Here is a 19,926-nt window from a genome sequence, read left to right as displayed (position 1 = left end):
TAGGGTAGCCTCAGCTCCTTAGTCTGAGACCTTCCAGCATGACTGAGAGCATTTCAGGAGCTTACCTCTCTCTCCAGGCTAAAGAAGGAGCCTTGGTTCCTAACTTAGGCTACGCAGGTAGAGCTCAAAGACAGACTGAATACAAACTGAAGGAGGGCTCCAAGAGCCTTTGAAATACAGGAGAAAGCAAAAACCACTCAGGGGCTCCTGAAGTACTAGAAAGGATTAAAAACAAAACAAAACAAAACTTCACACAATGAAAGTTCAATTCTGTAGCCTTAAAACCCATACTAACTGTTAGCAAAGCTTTGTGCATGCTTTAGATTAGCCATGTAATTACACTATAAACCCCCACAAGGATTTAATTTCAACTGAAAGCAGTGGAACTAATGGTGTGCTTACAAATAAAGCTAATTAAGATTTTGTAGAGCTGGGGACTTTTTCATAAAAGTATCAACAGATTTAATGTCAATACATAGCACTCTGCATGACTCATAGACTCTATAAATATGTGCAGGTATTTTCAGCCTGATCATTATATGACTGGCCTAGCTCAGAAAGAAATGGGAAAATACATAGTAGGAAACAACTCTTCCAAAGAGCAAATAATTGTGTAAATATATAACTGGAACAAAATCCTACAGCTGATGTATAACACCGGAAATTCCTTTTCAACATATTTCTTGATGCTTAATCCTGCCAGGTGGAATGGATCAACAAAAAGGGAGAAGTCACAGTACATTGTGAAAAAATGTTGCGCATTTGTGGAGGTCATCCAACAGGACAGAAGGAAACTCCACAAAGCAGCTACAACTCTCATTGCTCAAGTTCAGCTAGGTGCAAGCTCAATGTCTATCTGTATCGTTACAATTATTTATGTTTCAATTTATCAGTATCTTGCAAAAAGCCTATTTTTACTGAAATCCCTTTTCAAGCTATTTCCTTTATTTTTTCCAATATATACATATTAATTTCAATTAAAATATAGCAGTACTGGAATAACAGTTGGGGTGGGGAAAAAGACACTGTCTACAACTTGCTCACAAGAGCTTCTTCAGACTGTCTCCAGTATGATTCAGTATTAGAAGAGTACTTTATAATTTGCAACAGCATCAGTGAACACTGAATCATATGCTTGTATTAGACTGTGAAGAAATGAACATGTCAGCACAATGTCATGACATGGCATACTATAGCTGATCGAAGCACTTAAATTCAGAAGAAAATAAAATATTAAGAGGAAACTGTTGAACATGGCAGCTGAGATAAAAATTGGAGATCTCCACAATAGGTTACTGCAAATCAGATTTGGAATGTTAAAAGAAAAGAGAATGGATATTTGATATGAAACCTGAAGGTAGAATTCATGAGATTTTTGTTTAATTAAAATCAAAACAGAAATGAGAGAGGAAAAGATTTCCAGAGTGAGCACAACTAATAACTGCCTTTCAGGATCAGAGTGTTGGGTTCTTAAGTGCACTTCAAAGATTAAGTTTAAGCCCAAGATTAACTTTAACAGGCATACTATCTCTAGAAAATTTTGTCCTCAAGTTCCTTAGACTTCCTCTTTCAGCCATGAGATAGATATGAAATAACACAAGAGCAAAGAACTAGGATTGTGTGTTTTTGTAAAAAGAAATGGATACATATAGTAATGCCAATTTCCATGTGGTTACATAGTGGTTATAATAAAGTGTGAAGAATAACATATAAGACAATGCAACACACTTTGCAATGTTCAAAATCAACTAATTCAGAAAAGGAGTCTGACATCCATCAGGACTCCATGTCTCAGCATCAACTCCAGTACAGATTTCCGTTAAGAACTGGCTTTGCAAGGTGCAAGAGTATGTCTGACCAGAGACCCCCACAGAGACCTTCAGAAGCTGGGCAGTGATATCTGTGCCAGAGGCAGCCTCCAGCCTCTCTGCCCTGGGACAGGAGTGCTGCTCTCCCTCTCTGCAGAGTTGAGACAGCCTGCTTTCTTGCCAATTCCTGGGAACTATGGGTGATGTGTTGAAACCGCCCTTTTTGCTCTGGATCGAGTAAAGCTTTCTCTATATTGAGTCAGGTCCAGAAAGGCCAACAGTAACTTTTTCTAGTAAATTAATATTAGCAAAGATAAATGCCAAAAATGAGGGGGCAAACTCTTGCACTGAAAGATTAAAGTCTTTGTTAGGATTCATTACACATGTAGGTTAATAACACGCATTTCACAAGTGTCTGTAATAGATTGTCTTCCTTTGTGCAAACCTATTTTCCATTTACTCTCTATCCTGAGCCAAGCGCAAGGCCCAGAGAGGGAGACTGCCCCTTTTACTTCAGCCCAAGCCCCAGGGGTGCTTAGCAGACAGTCTGGCCAGGGGATTGCAAAGTCTGCAAGGGTGCCTGCTTGGTATTGCCAGAAAAGAGAACTTGAAAGGTTTTGTGTAGTGATGAGTCTTGGTCAAGGAGGACTTGCAGACTGAGGACTTGCAGCTCCCATTAGAGCTAACAGGTTCTCCACTCTTCCTGATAACATGTTTAAAAATAAAACCCTCAAATCTCTTGCCTAAGCAGCATTAATCGTGCTAGATCTTAACCATCAATCATCAATTGGCTTTTATGAACTACGAGGTAAACAAAAAAGAATGGGATGTTTTAAAACTGCTGTTGCAGACCATGAGCTACAGACATCTACTTTGCCTGTCTCCTCTTTGACTTCAAGGGAGTATTATTGCTGAACATCACAAGATGGGATATGATTTGCTAACAATACTTGTCCATATTTTATATCAAGCATCTGTTAGTATTTAAATATCTCATTTCAAAGTATCCAAAACTTTATGCTGGTCAGATCCCAGACATATTTCACACACATGGATTAACTGAAGAAAATCAAGGCGGCAAACCCCCAAAACATTAGCAAGTATAATGATGTATGAATTGCCAAAATTTGCTTATCTCATATCAGACTCTACTCATAGAGCCTACATCATCTGCCTTCCTGAATTTTGTCAATTTCTGTATCTTCAGAAGGTATACAAAGAAGGCCATTACATAATCCAGTGTTTCTTATAGCAAACTAAAACTACGCTGAAGAGATTAAATGTTGGAAGCTATTCTTAGCCAAACTAATTGTAACAATTTCACTAAGAACATAAGCTGCAGATGTCACCTAAGGTAAAAAGCAAGATGATGGAAGAGCTAGTAAGATGAAAGACTACCGACTACAGAAAAATAGCAGGTCCAAATTACATAAAATTATGGAATTCTGCCCAACGGTCCCCCTAGTGGTTTTGCCCACAGAGATGAGTATGAAGTGCCATGCACGCAAAATCCTGCAGCCTAACGACAAAATGTCCCGTTAATAGGATTAAGTACCTTCTCATCAGATAAGTAGAACATGGCAAAATCCCTGACACTCCCAGCAATTAGATCAGAACACAGCCCGACCCCTTCCTGACGCGGGGAGCAATTTTGCAGAGGAAGTGTTTCAGTATTAATGGTAAATATGTTGGGGTTTTTTACTTTTCTTTGGTAATGGGTTTGTATTTCTTTGCAAAGTTAATTGTTTTTTTGCTAGAAATGTAAAGTTACAATATGCAAGTAACTATAGAAGTAAATCCAGCCTACAAATAAATCCAGGCTCTTAACTTACATACACATTTGTAGCTGATAACTGCATCTCCAAGAAGGCTATACTAGCTAAAAAGGCACTTAAATACTGTGTTCACTTAATCAGATGAGAACTAGAAAGTGTAGTTGCATGGTTTCTAAAAAATAAACCTTTCTCCTCTAACTGCTCTTGGGAGGGAAATAAAGCAAATGGCATTTCTTTCCCCTATTTTGTAGGAATTTCTTTCAATTGCTGATGTGTTTGTTTACAAAACTGATCTAATTGCCAATTTCTTGGCACACCTATTATTGCATCTGCTATATTAAGTATTAACCTGAAGGACAATGAAAGGAATTGCATGTTTGGAGACAAGGAAGGGAACAACATTCTAGAAATTTCCCTTTTTAAATTTGGCAATAATGTTTAGCATGGATGCATTTACAATATGAGCTAAGAACATAGCGTGAGATCAGTAATTAGTGTGTTTCACAAGGTAGAAAAGGGACAGACTGAGCTGCATAAGCTTGCAGTTTTATATATATGTGTCCTGATTCTGTTACACCACTCTGCAAACTCAGTGAAATGCATCTAGTTAGTCTGAATAGATAATTACAATGAGGTCAAGCTTCTTACTCGTGTGTTTTCACTAACAGTAGCATTTAGGTGCATGTTATAGATCTCAGAAACCATAGTTAAAGTCAAAATTAATGGGAACTTGTATAATACTTAGTAAACATTGCACCTAGGCATTTGAGCATCATGAAGATGCTTACATTTAACTGCACCTACCTGCTTCTTTTACAGAAAGAACATGAAGTCCTCTTGGTTATTTATAATATATGTGCTATGGCTGAATGGTCATCAGTGTGCACCGACAAGGCAGGAGGAAATGAATCTCCAGGAAAACCTGAAGCGTATGTATGCTTTTCTTTCCAGGGGTATGCTGGAAGCCCCTGGGCCCACGTCTCCAGTCTCCTGGTGCATTTTGACTTCCACACTCACTGGTGTCAAGAGGAGCTGCTTTCATGTGTGGAGCTTAGAAACCATCATATAGCTGACTACATGCATACACACACACACAATGGGGAGATAAGAACAACCGGGATGAGAAAGTAAAGGGATTAACAGATGATAAGCATCCCCTTACAAAAAAAGTATTTACAGCATTTTTATAGGTTATTTTGTCCCTCATAGATCATTAGAATATAAACTGAAGCCAAAATTCAATTCAACAAATTTTGAATTATTTTGTTTGTTTAAATAATCATTGAAAATGCTTATTCTACAATTATATACTTTGCTGGAAAACACGGTTACTACAAGTAATCGAAATAAAATTACTTAATTTAGAAAAAAGCAGCTATTATGCATATATTCACCATTAAGCATGGCTTTACTTTGTGGATAGGAATCCCAAGAGGAACAGCCATGAAATATTCCTTTGCTTCGGTCTACATTAATAATATTTCTGTAACAAACAAAAAGTTAGGGGAAGGGAAGAAAGGTATAAGAGAAGAAATGACTGGCGTGCTTTTGGCACTCTCAGAGATATGTGTTCTTTACTTGTTTTGTATAGCTCCAGTGATATTCAGGGTATTTCTGCAAAGGAAACAAATACAGATAAAGCATAGGCAATCATGCAGAGCTTCAAGGTGCAACGTCTGGGCCAATCCAGGCTTTCACCAAAACTCTGTGGTCATTACTTCACAGGAAGTCTAGAGATTGTATTTTTCTACAGGTTGAAGTCACCTGTAATCTACATTTTCAAAATGTAAAGGGAAGCTGTCACAGGCTGCTTGCAGATCAAAGATAAATATACAGGTTATGTCATTAGAAAACTGATGAGTAATCCTCGGAGTTATCCAAAACCCAGGATGAGGACCTGAGCAACCTGCTCTAGTTGACCCTGCTTTGAGCAGGGGGGTTGGACTCAATGATCTCCAGAGGCACCTTCCCGCCTCAACTGTTCTGGGGTTCAGTGATCAGCAGTGGGACAGCCCAGTATATAGCCTGAGTTACACACAGCTGATCACTGGCAAAGGCTCTGGGCCAGACTCCTATCTGATGGAAATTGTCTTGGCTCTGTTATTCCGCATTCACTACCTCAAGATTTGGCTCTGCAACAGTAGGGAAACAGAGCTGTTTCATTCTCCTTTGTCATCAGTGCATGACAATTTGTGATAGTGTTAAAATCTGATTAAGTCACTGCATAATTTGGCTTTTTTTAGTATTATCTGAAGTTGGAGAGAAGTATGTAGATGAAGAAGTAAAGAAAGCCTTGATTGGTATTAAGCAGATGAAAATTATGATGGAAAGAAATGAAGATAAGCATGTAAATCTGATTAAAACCTTGAAGAAGAGCAGTGAAGAAAAACAGGTAACTGAAGTGCATCTGGGATTTTTTGTTTGTATTTTTGTTAAGTTGTGGCTATTTTTAATCAAAGATGAGGCAGGTCATACATGGATTTAGCCTACCTCCTGGAAGTAGTAGAGCATGCCGTTGTGTTTAGGCCAATAAGCAACCCAGAAGGGATCCCTTGGTGCCTCCCCTTTTCTGGGAAGAATGTAAACCACATTGTATGTACACTCTGAGCAGCATACATCTCTTTATGTGATCACAGGATTGATAGGCAATCTGCTTCTGACCCTTTCTCTCACTGCCAGAAGGAAACTCTCATGGCACCTCTATAGAGGTTCTCACTGCCTGTTTCCTGGAAGCAGGAGTTAGGCCAATAGACATCATTTACTAGCCTACCAGGAACATGGATGTTCACATTTCAGAAGTTAAAACATTAGTTTATATTTGCCAATTTCTTAAGAAAGAGCTTGCCTGCTGGCAGGACCCTAGCAGACTGAGGCTTCAACCCTGAGGGAAGCTTTCAGACTGTGCTGGAATAAAGTACTGAACAAGAGCACCGCCTGCCTCACTGGCACCTCTTCCAGATTGCATGGTTCTTTTGAAAGCTACATGTGAAAAGTTTATGTCTTTCCTCAGAAATACAGCTTTCTAACTGAGTGGCATACTGTTAACTTTTCCCTGTGGCTGAATGTCTAAGCTATTTCTAAAATGAAACTGAAATAGTGAGCACTAGACAAAATACAGCTGAGTTACCACTAGTTAGCAAGTTACCTTCTCTCAGCCCATCCTGGTTGCAAGGTAAACATGTTGTCTGACACAACTTCCTTTGAGATTTGAGCTCTCATTTTATTCTGCAGTTGGGAGGTAGCCAGCAGCAGCCTAGGCATAGTCAAGCTGATGGTGACCACCATGTGGAAATACAGAAGTTCCACAGTAAAAGGAGACATTAAGTGCTGTATGTAGACTCAAACATTACTTTGGAGAGAGAACCTGAGTTTTGTAACATCCAGAAGGCACAGCTGCTGCAACAGCAATGTGTTGAATAAAGTATCGCACTTACTGCTTATTTCTAGAAATCCCCTGCTTCACTGAATTCACGCCAAGGCAACTACAAGCAACTGTATAAAGATGTTTTGTGCAGAAGGTCCAGCAGCTCAGCCCTGCATGTCTTTATACACCTCAGGCCACAAGAAGTTTCCCAGCTTGCTTTGCAAACTTTTGACCTTCAGAAAAATATCAAAGCCACAAATGATAATGTGCTCTAGAGAAAGTACAGGGGATCAGGGGAATTTCCAATGTCCTAGTGCAATGCCTAGGCTCAGAGCCATATGCTCGCTCAGATGATCCTGAGAAACAGACATCACTGTATATTTAAAAAAATACAAAGATCTTAACTATTGCTTTCAATGAAGCTGAAGGAAAATTCCCTCTTGGCCCGACATCTGGTAGTTAGTTTAAACTATTTGTATTAGCAAGCCAAAAACTACCTGATAGCTTTCTAATATCTTTAGGAGCACCAGTATGCTCCCATGATCTATGCTGTTGCTAGCTCTTACTGGATGATTTCATTTACACAGAACTTACATCCACAGTGAGAGTTCATAAAACACTGAATAAATGTATTAGAAAGATCAGAAAATAATAGACTATGAACACCACAGTTACTGTCTCCACCAAGCACATTCTGACAGTTTTCTTTTCTGTCAGCCTCTTCTCTATTGAAATGCTGCCAGAAAGGAGTAAGACTGACCAATTAAAAGGTTTCTGTCATACTTAGGAACAACTTGGAACATTGTTTGAAAACCTAAATTATTAAAATATCTTGTACTTGCAGAAAGAAATTAATGATGTGCAATCTACTTCTATAGGAAAAACTCTTCTGTCTTTCCATTGCCGAGTCTATTCTAAAATGCTGCTTCTGATCTGCTCAGCTTTGTGCTCTACCTGATGAAGAACGATCCAGTAAATAGAAGTAGCATTGTAAAATGCATCTTGTTTCCCTTCAGTATGGAAGGAATGCCTCACAATTCCACAAGAGCAGGAAGAAACCCCCTTACTACTGTCTTTTGATTAGTATAACCCCAAACAGAGGAAATGCTATACTTCTACATATTTCCACATTAGAGAAAGAATTTACGTATGGCAAGGACCTAGCCTCATGAAATATCAGTCCTTTAAAGAATAGAGCAAAGCAACAAAAAAGGGCTATTTGTGGAACAGATGACTACTGCAGATATGATATGGAGAAAAAATGATAAAAGTTGAGCACATGACCTTGTGAGAGGTTGAATGCTTCTTGCACAGAAAGATGTGTGGTTTTTTTCATAACCTCAGAGATCCAGCTAGACCGTAGAGATCCATTTGGTTTTGTAGGCTGTGCCCTCTGAGAGAACAACATCAGAAAAACTCTGTAAGGAAAAGTTTTTCAATTTTCAGTTCCCTCCATGTGTGACTGCAGCTGAGAAGACAACCTACCCTAACGGTTAGGGATTAGCAAAAAAAGGAACCATAAATAGCCAAAATGAGTGATCAACACTGGGATAAGTAGTTGGAATATTAATCTGAAAATTGCCCTCAACTGAATCTTTTTTCTTACTTAGCAAGCCTTGCGACTCATGGATGAAGTAAAGGAAAGATTAGAAGAAGAAGAAAGACAATGCCAAGTATCCTTGAAAAATTTATGGGATGAATGTGAATCTTGTTTAGAAAGTACCTGCATGAGATATTATACAACTTGCAAACATGGTTTGTCAACATTTAGAACAAAGGTAAGAAGAAATTTTGTATCATCTGGAAATACTCTTGAATTCCCCTAACAGTTTTAGAGAGAGCACATCTTATTTTCTCAATACCCAGATCCGCCAGCTGTATCAGGTTACTAAAATTAATTTGATTTGGAGAGTCTGGAAATGTGAAGTTTTATGGCAGAGATTACATGTGATTATATTCATTGAACATTGAGCCAAAATAAGTTCGGTTCCACCCTGGTGTGACTCCATGGACACTGTTTATTCCCCTGACTCCAACAGAGTCACTCCAGATGTACAGTGTTATCTCTCACAGTAGGACTTGCATTAAGATGCTCAATAACTGTTTGTGAAAAATACCAGATAGATTCTTTACGGTCCGTCTGAAAATCAGCAGAGTTAAAAGTGTAGATATAGTTAGCAAAATTCCATGGGGAAAAAAAAAATCACCTACTTATACAACATCATTCTTTCCTATATTTATTTTATTTTAAATCTACTCTTTAAGTAAGAAAATAGCTTTAAAATGCTTAACTGTTTTTTAATAAAGGAAACTGTCAGCAAAAGAGATTCCCCTAATTCTACCAGAAAGAAAACATGCTTTCCTGGCTGGCACGTTTTTATTACAAGACTTAACAAAATTGTTATCACATTTTTTATTTGGGCATATGCTTTAAGTGCAGCTGAAAAACTGAAACTGTGCAATTAATGCTACTAAAATTTTAGCCAGATTACCTAGCTTTCACATCCCCAGGCACTGAAAAATACAATAACTTAAAAATTAAACATGGTGTGTTTCAGAAGTGACAAGCTTTAGAGCAAAGGTGTTTAACATTTGTGCATATCCTTAAAACTATTCAGGTAAAAATGTGGAAGATATTATATTTAAGACTATTGATGATGCTTTTGGCTTTTTAGATACCTCTCACAGATACCTCAAATATATCTCTTGGACTTTCAAGAGTCTGTGGATGTCACATTGAAATTATTGCAGTAAAAGTTACAGACTGCACTGTCACTGTCTTTGACCATCTTGATAACTTCCTCAGTGAGCTATATGGTTTATCTGAAGCATTCAAAGTCAGAAATGTGTTGTGACCTAAATAATTTTTAAAAAAAGGAGACAAAGACAATAGCTGTGGCTGATGACACACAGGCAGCAGGGGCAACACTGGCTTAGGTTGTTCCTGCAGTGCCGTTTCACAATTCACCTTCCTTCTGAGCTGCACTACTGGCCAGATCAAGCAGCTGATCTGATTTAAAAAAAAAAAAAAAGTAAATGTATATCTCTATGTGTGTGTTTGGCAGGGTGCTTCTTAACCCTTACCAGTTTTCTAACGCCATGAAGCGTGACTCCACAAAACACTACATCTGCTCAGGCAAAGGTAGGGTATTAAAGCACGGAGCAGGGAACCAGTGGCTGAGACCCAGGGACCGGGAACTTAGTAAAGCAGTCGACCCTCAGCCTCTTCCATCATCAAACCATGGACCCGGAGCCACTGTTCCATTGATTTTAATGGGTTTCAGTTTGCACAAGGACGTGAGGACTTGGCCATTGGTGAGGGAGGGTAGGGTGTTTACAGACCACAGCGAGAACAATCGCCTTCTGCTCCCTACACTGCAGATAAGTACCACAGAAATGATTCCAAGATAAAGTCCAAATTGTTTGCTGGAAGAAACCCAAACACCGATACTAACTTTGAGCCTCCACAGATTAAAGGCCAACTGGCAACCCTTTTACTCCAGATCTGATTTGGAGCTAATGACTTAGACTGAATGTACTTTCACTCTTTAGAGTCTAGTGTCTTAAATTTGGAGAACATGCTGTTTGTAGTTATTAAGAGGGCATTGTTTCTATGAGTATTTGAAAGAGAAAAATTAGAGCCACTTCCCTGAGAGATGAAAAACTGATAACTTGTCAGGCAGCTGATCTATCTCCTTCTTATAAACAGGTTGAAGATTTTTTGAGGAAAATACCTCCACTCATTTTTACTTTTCATGAGGATCAAGGAAAAGACATCCAGTTTAATGAAAAGCCTGAGAAAGAGGATACCCAGCTAGTAAAAATGGAAGATTTATTTAGCCAACTATTATTGGACATGGGCTCAATATTTGACAGAAGTTTCATTTTTTTTAAGCAAATGCAAAAAGAGTTTGACCAGTCTTTTCAGACATATTTCATGTCTGATCTGGACTTGAATGAGTCCCCCAGCATGCCAGCTCTACCTGAGGACACCCCCAGAAATGATGGCTCACAAAAAGGCTGGGGTATACCTGGCTTCTTACAGATAGTTTTTGATTTCAGTAAGACGGTGTTTGAAGGTGTCACCAAGGTGATTACCGAAGTATTTGATGAATACAGAGATAACAGAAGAAATGTGTCAGAACAAGCCAAAGGCAAGTGTTAGAAAATGAAAATCAACTGCACTGTCAATGACATCAAACCCCTCGGGACTGCTAAACTATGTTTAATGATTCAGTTTGAGGTACGTTAGTCTGAGATACTGTATGAAAGCTCTGGAGGCTTTCTTGGTTAAACAGGCATGGGTCAAGGATAACTTTATTCGTTAAATGAAAAGGTACAAATCACCTAGAAATCTCAGAGAAATGTCACAGGGGGACTGATGGGTCCTACACAGCTTGATTTTCATGGCAATTCTCAAAGCATTTACAGGAGTTCTTCAGGAGCACTGGAATTCATGATGGATGCAGGTTTTCATAAAGCTGACTGACAGGTCTGATCTCAGCATTTGTCAGGATATGATTTGTATCATATCATATTGACATGTCACCAATTCTAAAAAAAAGAGGGTAATTCTGTGAGATGTCAAGGGATATCCCTGCCCTTGCCAAATGACATTAAGCTCAGCCAGGCAGCTGTAAGCCCTGTTCCAGGCTACCGTAGCAATGCAGCGTGACAATCAAATACAGACTAGCCATCATGTTTTCCAGTGACCAGAAAAATTCTGGGCATAACATTGGTTTCAGATGATAACTCTCAATGGAGGAAAAAACACATGGTCAACTTTTAGAATATAAATAAGCCTTAGCCTTCGTATCTTACTAGTGCAAATAGAAAAACAAGCATCATTCAAATACATGCTGGTGCCTGTCTATAAGGAGATCACAGTAAGCACATGCCATAACTCTGAGTGGCAGGTGACATAACCATTATATGGTCATAGAAAATAAAAAGTTAAGGGATTCTTCAACAGCATTTTTTAATTTTTCCTGTATCATGACCCATGTTACTGCAGAAATAAGCTTTGATACTGTGCTCTCATCTAGCTGTATGTGATTATGAAGCATCTTGACTTCTAAGGGTCAAAAAGATCTCACCAGAACTCACATGTTGTAGAAATAACGTGTAATAATATTAGCAATTGTTTGGCTATTAGTGGGCAATACGCTACTATGCCTTTATAAGGGAATATGCTATAGTGGCATGAATTCCTTGAAAGAAAACATGCTTTCTATCTTCTCCAGACTTCTACTTTTTAAAGCTTTATTCCTTTTTTTTTTTTTTGGGGGGGGGGGCAGGATTTATGCCAGATATTTTGGATTAAGGTCAAAAAATTATATTCTAGCACACAGAGTAGGTAACAAACATATACTTAGCAAGACCCTAAGCTTAACATCAGTCTAAAAATACTGTGACTTCGTTCTAGATCCTGACAGAAGTGGCACGTTCTCAAAAATTGTGTCAGGGCACCAGAGACCTCTGTGCAGGGAGCTTCGGGAGAACTCCTCTGGATGCCCACAGTTTCGTGAGAGATGTCAGAAATGTCAAGACAATCTTTTGCATGGTAAATAGCTATTTTCTGGGGTTTTTTCTGTAATGCGTTGATCACTGATTTGTAGATTTTGAGGCTGTCATTTTCTACTGTGTTGTTTCCTTTTTTTTTTTTTTTTTGAGTTAACATTCGGTCACTGAGTTTTTACTCTAACTATGGATACAAACACTATTCCTCATTCCAGATGATTTCAATTACCTTTCCCCACTGTCTCCACAGAGTGTCAGTATAACTCAGTTGTTAACATACCACTGGAGGTCCAAAGTTCTACACTCTATAACAAAGTACCTATGTATTTTGTTAGTTACCATACTGCAGAGAAGCAAGAGGTCAGTCAGTAATCGGTCCTGCCTGGGTGCAGAAGTGCTGAGCAGAAAGTGAGGAGAAGCTCGAACTCCTGACACCCACTTCTCCTGCAGACAACCAGATGTAACAGGTAGCATTCAGCTCCTCACAAGGAAAGCAAACGCTGAAGAGCCTGTAATTATTCTTTGTTGAACCATGTTGGCAAACAGCACTGACATGAAGGACAAAAAGGGTACTACTGCTTGTCCGTATTTAAGAAGATGGCAAAGCTCTGGCATGCACCTTCCATGGGCATGTGGAAAAAATTCAGACACTGCATCACCTAGAACTGCTCTCAGGACTCCCGCTGCAGCATAACATATCTGTATTTCCAGAATTATTTAGGTCTTAAAAGCTGCAGAATATGCTTAAACCCAAATGTCTTCAGAATATCTCCACTGCAGCAAATACTAATGATCCAATGATGCATTTTGAAAAGTGTATCAGACTACTTCCATCTCACTAAAAATATCTTTTTGTCTACAACTGTGTTATTACAGATACCAATTTGCATCTCTGGTTACTGTACTGTCAGTCCGAAGGTGTCCCTTGACAGTCCTATTTGACAGAGAATAAATTGAATTTTTCCATAGTAATTTTTGTATAGGTTTAACATAACATTCTTGTTTAAAATCTGTATTTTAGTAAAGAAAAAAACAGCAATCTTCAGTTCTGAATTCATGGCAGATGATACTAGTTACATACTAATGTCTAGCTATTGTTATTTAAATATTAGGCCTTAACAATCAACAGGAATACTACCATACATTACAGGCTTTCTTGTAATAACATGTATCACAGAATCATAGAATAGTTTGGGTTGGAAGAGACCTTTAAAGGTCATCTAGTCCAACCCCCCTGCAATGAGCAGGGACATCTTCAACTAGATCAGGTTGCTCAGAGCCCTGTCCAACCTGGCCTTGAATGTTCCCAGGGATGGGGCATCTACCACCTCTCTGGGCAACCTGTTCCAGTGTTTCACCACCCTCATCATAGAAAATGTCTTCCTTCTATCTAGGCTAAATCTACCCTCTCTTACGTTAAAACCATTACCCCTTGTCCTATCGCAACAGGGCCTACTAAAAAGTCTGTCTCCATCTTTCTTATAAGCCCCTTTTATATATCGAAAGGCTGCAGTAAGGTCTCCCCGGAGCCTTCTCTTCTCCAGGCTGGACAACCCCAACTCTCTCAGCCTGTCCTCACAGGAGAGGTGTTCCATCCCTCTGATCATTTTTGTGGCCCTCCTCTGGACCCGCTCCAAGAGGCCCATGTCTTCCCTGTGCTGAGGACCCCAGAGCTGGAGGCAGCACTCCAGGTGGGGTCTCACCAGAGCGGAGCAGAGGGGCAGAATCCCCTCCCTCGACCCGCTGGCCACGCTGCTCTGGATGTAGCCCAGGGTACGGCTGGCTTTCTGGGCTGCGAGCGCATGTTGCCGCCTCACGCCCGGCTTTTCATCCACCAGTACCCCCAAGTCCTTCTCCACAGGGCTGCTCTCAATCCCTTCATCCCCCAGCCTGTATCGATACTGGGGATTGCCCCAACCCATGTGCAGAACCTTGCACTTGGCCTTGCTGAACTTCATGAGGTTCACACAGGCCCACTTCTCGAGCTTGTCCAGGTCCGTCTAGATGGCATCCTGTCCCTCTGACATGTCAACCGTACCACTCAGCTTGGTGTCATCTGCAAACTTGCTGAGGATGCACTCAGGGAAGAGATTGTTCCCCTGTATTCGGCACTGGTGAGGCCACACCTCGAGTACTGTGTTCAGTTTTGGGCCCCTCACTACAGGAAAGACATTGAGGTGCTGGAGTGTGTCCAGAGAAGGGCAACCAAGTTGGTGAGGGGCCTGGAGCACAAGTCTTATGAGGAGCAGCGGAGGGAACTGGGGTTGTTTAGTCTGGAGAAAAGAAGGCTGAGGGGAGACCTTATCGCTCTCTACAACTACCTGAAAGGGGGTTGTAGCGAGGTGGGTGCTGGTATCTTCTGACAGGTGCTGGAGATAGGACGAGAGGAAATGGCCTCAAGTTGCGGCAGGGGAGGTTTAGGTTGGATATTAGGAAAAATTTCTTTACTGAAAGGGTTTTCAGACATTGGAACAGGCTGCCCAGGGAAGTGGTTGAGTCACCATCCCTGAAGGTATTCAAAAAGCGCATAGACAAGGTACTCCAGAACATGGTTTAGTGGGCATGGTTGATGGTTGGACTCGATCTTAAAGGTCTTTTCCAACCTAAATGATTCTATGATTCTATGTCATTGATGAAGACATTAAGCAGTACTGGTCCCAATACGGACCCCTGAGGGACACCACTTGTCACCGATCTCCATCTGGACATTGAGACATTGACCACTACCCTCTGGATGTGACCATCCAATCAATTCCTCATCCACTGAACAGTCCATCCATCAAATCTGTATCTCTCCAATTTAGAGAGAAGGGTGTTGTGGGGGGCCATGTCAAAGGCCTTGCAGAATTCCAGACAGACAACATCCATAGCTCTTCCCCTGTCCACTGACGTAGTCACTCCATCATAGAAGGCCACTATTTTGGTCAGGCAGGGCTTGCCCTTGGTGAAGCCATGCTGGCTGTCTTGAATCACCTCTCTGTCCTCCATGTGCCTTAGCATAGCTTCTAGGAGGATCTGTTCCATGATCTTCCCAGGCACAGAGGTGAGGCTGACTGATTGGTAGTTCCCAGGGTCCTCCTTTCCACCCTTTTTAAAAATGGGTGCAATGTTTCCCTTTTTCCAGTCACCAGGGTCTTCACCTGACAGCCATGACTTCTCAAATATCATGGAGAGTAGCTTGGCAACTACATCAGCCAGTTCCCTCAGGACTCTGGGATGCATCTCATCAGGTCCCATAGACTTACATATATTCAGGTTCCTTCAGTGGTCTTGAACCTTATCTTCTCTTACAGTGGGAGGGACTTTGCTACCCCAGTTCCTGCCTTGCGGTCTATATACTTGGGAGGACAATGGAATATGAACCATTAAAAAAAAAAAAAGATTACGTACGAGGAGATTATAAAGTTGCTATATGTAAAATCTACCAGTTCTTATGTAGCATAACAAAATCTATTGCCATGAAATATGACATAAACCTAAAAGTACTTGGTAAGTCATTGTAATACAGCAAATGGGATAATTAATCCATTTAGTCATTAGGAGCCTGAACTAAATCTACCAAAATAGGTCAGCAAGAATTACTCTTTTTTTTTAGCATTATTTAAACACCAACTCAAAATATGCCCCCTTTTTTACTGTTTTCTATACTTCACATAGAAAGACAAAGTACAAGAGATATTACTTTCCTATAAGCTTTATGCTGGTTGTCTTTTCTAACAGATTGCCCAAACGTTCCCGAACTGCACATAAAGTTTGATGAAGCCTTTAAACTGGTTAATCTCTCGGGGGAGCAGTATGAGCAGATTCTCCAGGTGCTTCAGCGTCATACAGAAGACACTTCCTACTTGCTGAACAAAATGAAAGAAAGATTTGGGTGGGTGTCTGAGTTATCCAACATGACCATTGGACCAGAAAACATTTTCAATATAGTTAAGGTAAGGGTTGTCTTCCGAAGGGAGCTATTGCACAGTGCTGTCTTTGACGTATGCTTTGCTCCTACTTACGCTCTTGGGGATTGTGGATGTTTGTACACGTGTAATGTTTGGTTATTACAATACAAAGTTCCTACTCATCTTGAATTTATGTATGCTTGATAATCTCTTGATGAGCTGAAACTCCAGAGATTAGAAACTATTTTGCTCTAAGTCCTTTTAGTCTGATAGATGGCTGACAGGCTAACCTGAATCACTGTCTGATAAGAGTAAATTGACACTAGCAGCTTTGACTAGCCTCAGATTACCTTCACAGATAAATTTCGCTGTACCAGTTAGTAACACATCCTTATTGGATCACTGAATATTTAGCTATATGTCTATGTCTGTACCTATATATCCCAAAGCTCAAAGAAGGCAAATGTTACACAGATTATTGCAGTGGAAGCTGCGTATCTGTAACAGCATCTGTCAATATTCCAATAACTACATCATGATTAACTATATCTCACACACAAGAATATATCCAAGGTAAATTCAATCCATTTTCCTGGGCAAGGGATAAATCCTATTCTCCCTTCCAACTCAGATATCCAACGTACTACTATTACTACAAGAACTTTATATGAAATGATTGTGCAATCCACCAAAAAAGCACAAAATAAGGAACAAGGGGCCAGGCAATATTTAAGCACTATTTCCCAACTGAGCCTGAGCTATCTGCTCTAGAAAAATAATGATACAGAACTAAGTCTCATTTAGAAAAACACATAGGAATTAGTAACTTCAATCACACAAACTTTGTCTTGAAATTAGTGGGATGACTCACTCACAAGTTTTCATTAGGAGAACAGAACCTCTGTATAGATGTAGTTCATGGTATAAATATTAACGTGCAGTTCTTTAATATGGTCTTGCACTGGTATGTTAGCTCTTCTCACCACGTACCATAAGCTTTGGTATAAATTCAGACACCCACCATCTTTTCAGAAGAAAGTAATTTAAAGAAAGTAGACAAGTCTAAAATATTCCTCTATTTAATTTTCCCCTATTAAAGACAGTAGGCACAGTAGGTATAAACAAAACTGAAAGTACACAGTAGTTTGTAGTGTCTAAAGTACTGATTTGTTCTCTTCTAGGTGGTACCTGGGGATCCCTCTGGTAAAAATGAAACTGTGGTAGATGTGAATATTCTGACTTCACCTACTTTCACCATTAAAGTTCCTCCCAATTTAGACCCAAAAAGTGCTGAATTCATTGAATACATAGCTGGAAAAGCACTGCAACTATATAAGCAGAATTTTTAAGTGGTAAGTTCATTCTTTTTCCTTTCACAGAGAATGCAATTCTTCATAAAGAGGTGCTTACATTGCAATAAACTTTAGTTGGAACAGGATTCAGTCTTGGTATATACAAGACCGTCTCCTCAGAAACGACACATTGATTTAGACAAACACAGGCATTACGGAAAACAAACCCAAATGGTCAATATTCTAGTCTGCAAAACATAGACATGATGATATTAAAAGAGTTGACTTATTTAACTGTGAAACCCTTGATCTTTAAGTAACATCTGGGATGAGGTAATGTGATGATAAATATTCCTTCAGAAGAGGATTGCCTCACAACCACAGTCCAGAGCCTTGGCACTGGAAACCATGTCTTCGTGTTCATTAATCATGAATTAACTGGAATTACCACTATTCATTATGGTTTTTATTTTTGGTGGAGTTTAAGAGTGTGCTCCATATTATTTTTGATGATAAAGGAGTGCAAAGTTAGAGTCAGCACCAGGTCTTGAAAGAGCTCTCTTACCATAACGTTTTCCCATTAGCAGCACTCTGCTCAGATTAACAGTGTTTCTATAGAGTCTGCCGTTTGACTCGTAGGAACGTGCACAGAAAGATCGTTCTCATGGGCTTCTAACCATTTTTGTAGAAAGGGCTCACACAGGCCTCTCTCCATGCTTAAGAGATTTCCAGATGGGGAGGGAAGAACCAGGCAGAGAGGCAGGGCTAAACAATGCTTCATATTCTCTAACCTCACAGGGAATCTCCATGAAAGATGGGGTGGTTTCAGGTGGCATCACGCTGCTGTGGGGCTAGCCAGCCACTCAGGAAAACCCAGGGGGCTCTGGGATGCACAGCTCTGGTGGCCTCCGACTGTCACAGTTGGCTCTCCCAGGGGCCAGAGCCACAAGACACGCGAGACCTACAGGCAAATCACTGCAGTGTCCCCCCAGTCCTCTGAGGAGGCACTAGATTTGGACTTGGCTGCTCTTTAGGTCATGGGTACCTGGCATTCTCATCTCAGCAAATAAAGTATGACCTGAAGCACACAGAAGTCTCAGGCGGCACGTAAAAAGGATTCAATATTAACAAAGTAGATGAAGAAAGAAAATTACAGCATTTCATATTGATTCTGGTTGTTCTTTGGAGGTCAGACTCACCATTTTTAAACAGATGAAAGAAATCACTTCCACCAGAGAGGCTGAGGTGGGCTGCAGAATTTAGACAGAATATAAGACGCCTCACCATGAACTTTGCTTGGGTAAATATTGATGAAGTTATGTGTACATTATATTGAAAATACAAACTCTTTTAATATTTATAAATGTATCAAATAAAATGCTAAGCACAATTTCTCTACAGTTTTTCTTCAAAATTCTCTGTAATTTATATGCAGTTATTGATGATACATACCCTTTCAGGTCACACAGGCCTAATGACGACAATACACATTTCCTTATTCTGATTATGATTTTTAGCCTGAATCTTAGTCTGATTTTCCTGTGCAACATATCTTGTGTAGCCATTTCATACCTGAGAAAAGTAAGTGGCATTAATTTCCAAATCACAATACAATTTTCCGTTCATTTTGCACAACAGATTTAGGGTACATGAAAGTGGGATGAAAGGGAAGGATCTGTAAGAAGGGAAAAAAGAGAAAAAAAATCTGTTTCTCTGTGGTTTTTAAGTCATGTATGTTTCTATAGCAGGGCACTGATACATTCCACATACACTTACTTTTCTAACATCTTTTTTTCAGTCCAAAACCAAACTATTTAATAAACTTATTCTTTTTTCTCCTAGGAAAGAAGAGGCATGAAATCTTTCTTCCTGAAATCCAGTATATACTCCCTAGGTGAAATACCCCTAAGCGCGACGTACAGATAGTTGTTAAATGTTGATGGTTAGAATAGTTGCATATAAATAAAATTTTGCTTAATAAATACTGTGAGATATGAGCTAGCAATCAAAGACTGTAGAAATCTTTTCACTCAAAACCAAATTCAAATCCATTTAATATTCATTTATTTAGATAAAATGTTATTTATGTTGTAAATTAGGTAATCTTTGATAACCAGCTATGGCCCTGGTTATGCAAAGATTTAAGGAAATAATCAGTTGTAAGCATACAAATAATTCCTATTTGCACACTTAAATTCAAGCACATTCTTAAGCCTTTTCAAGACTGGTCCCTACAGATGTTGCACATTCAGCTATGTCTGAATCAACCAAATTTCC

General features: G+C 39.7%; 1 protein-coding gene across 2 annotated transcripts; it reads left to right on the top strand.

Annotated features, from left to right (window-relative positions):
• Positions 1 to 3,352: 3,352 nt before the first annotated feature.
• CLUL1 (clusterin like 1) lies at positions 3,353 to 19,659 on the top strand. Of its 2 annotated transcripts, none has more exons than XM_052788065.1 (9): positions 3,353 to 3,487; positions 4,403 to 4,512; positions 5,827 to 5,975; positions 8,558 to 8,725; positions 10,657 to 11,101; positions 12,373 to 12,510; positions 16,188 to 16,402; positions 17,539 to 17,709; positions 19,497 to 19,659. In XM_052788065.1, the coding sequence occupies exons 2-8, from the start codon at positions 4,410 to 4,412 to the stop codon at positions 17,704 to 17,706; spliced, it is 1,386 nt and encodes a 461-aa protein (XP_052644025.1). In that variant the 5' UTR covers positions 3,353 to 3,487; positions 4,403 to 4,409; the 3' UTR covers positions 17,707 to 17,709; positions 19,497 to 19,659. The 2 variants fall into 2 exon arrangements, with proteins under 2 accessions (XP_052644025.1, XP_052644024.1); XM_052788064.1 differs by having other exon boundaries at positions 19,492 to 19,659.
• The last annotated feature ends 267 nt before the right edge of the window (positions 19,660 to 19,926 follow it).

The sequence above is a fragment of the Harpia harpyja genome, chromosome 5, assembly GCF_026419915.1.
Source record: "Harpia harpyja isolate bHarHar1 chromosome 5, bHarHar1 primary haplotype, whole genome shotgun sequence".
NCBI lineage: Eukaryota > Metazoa > Chordata > Aves > Accipitriformes > Accipitridae > Harpia > Harpia harpyja.
This window is presented reverse-complemented; position numbering and strand designations above follow the sequence as displayed.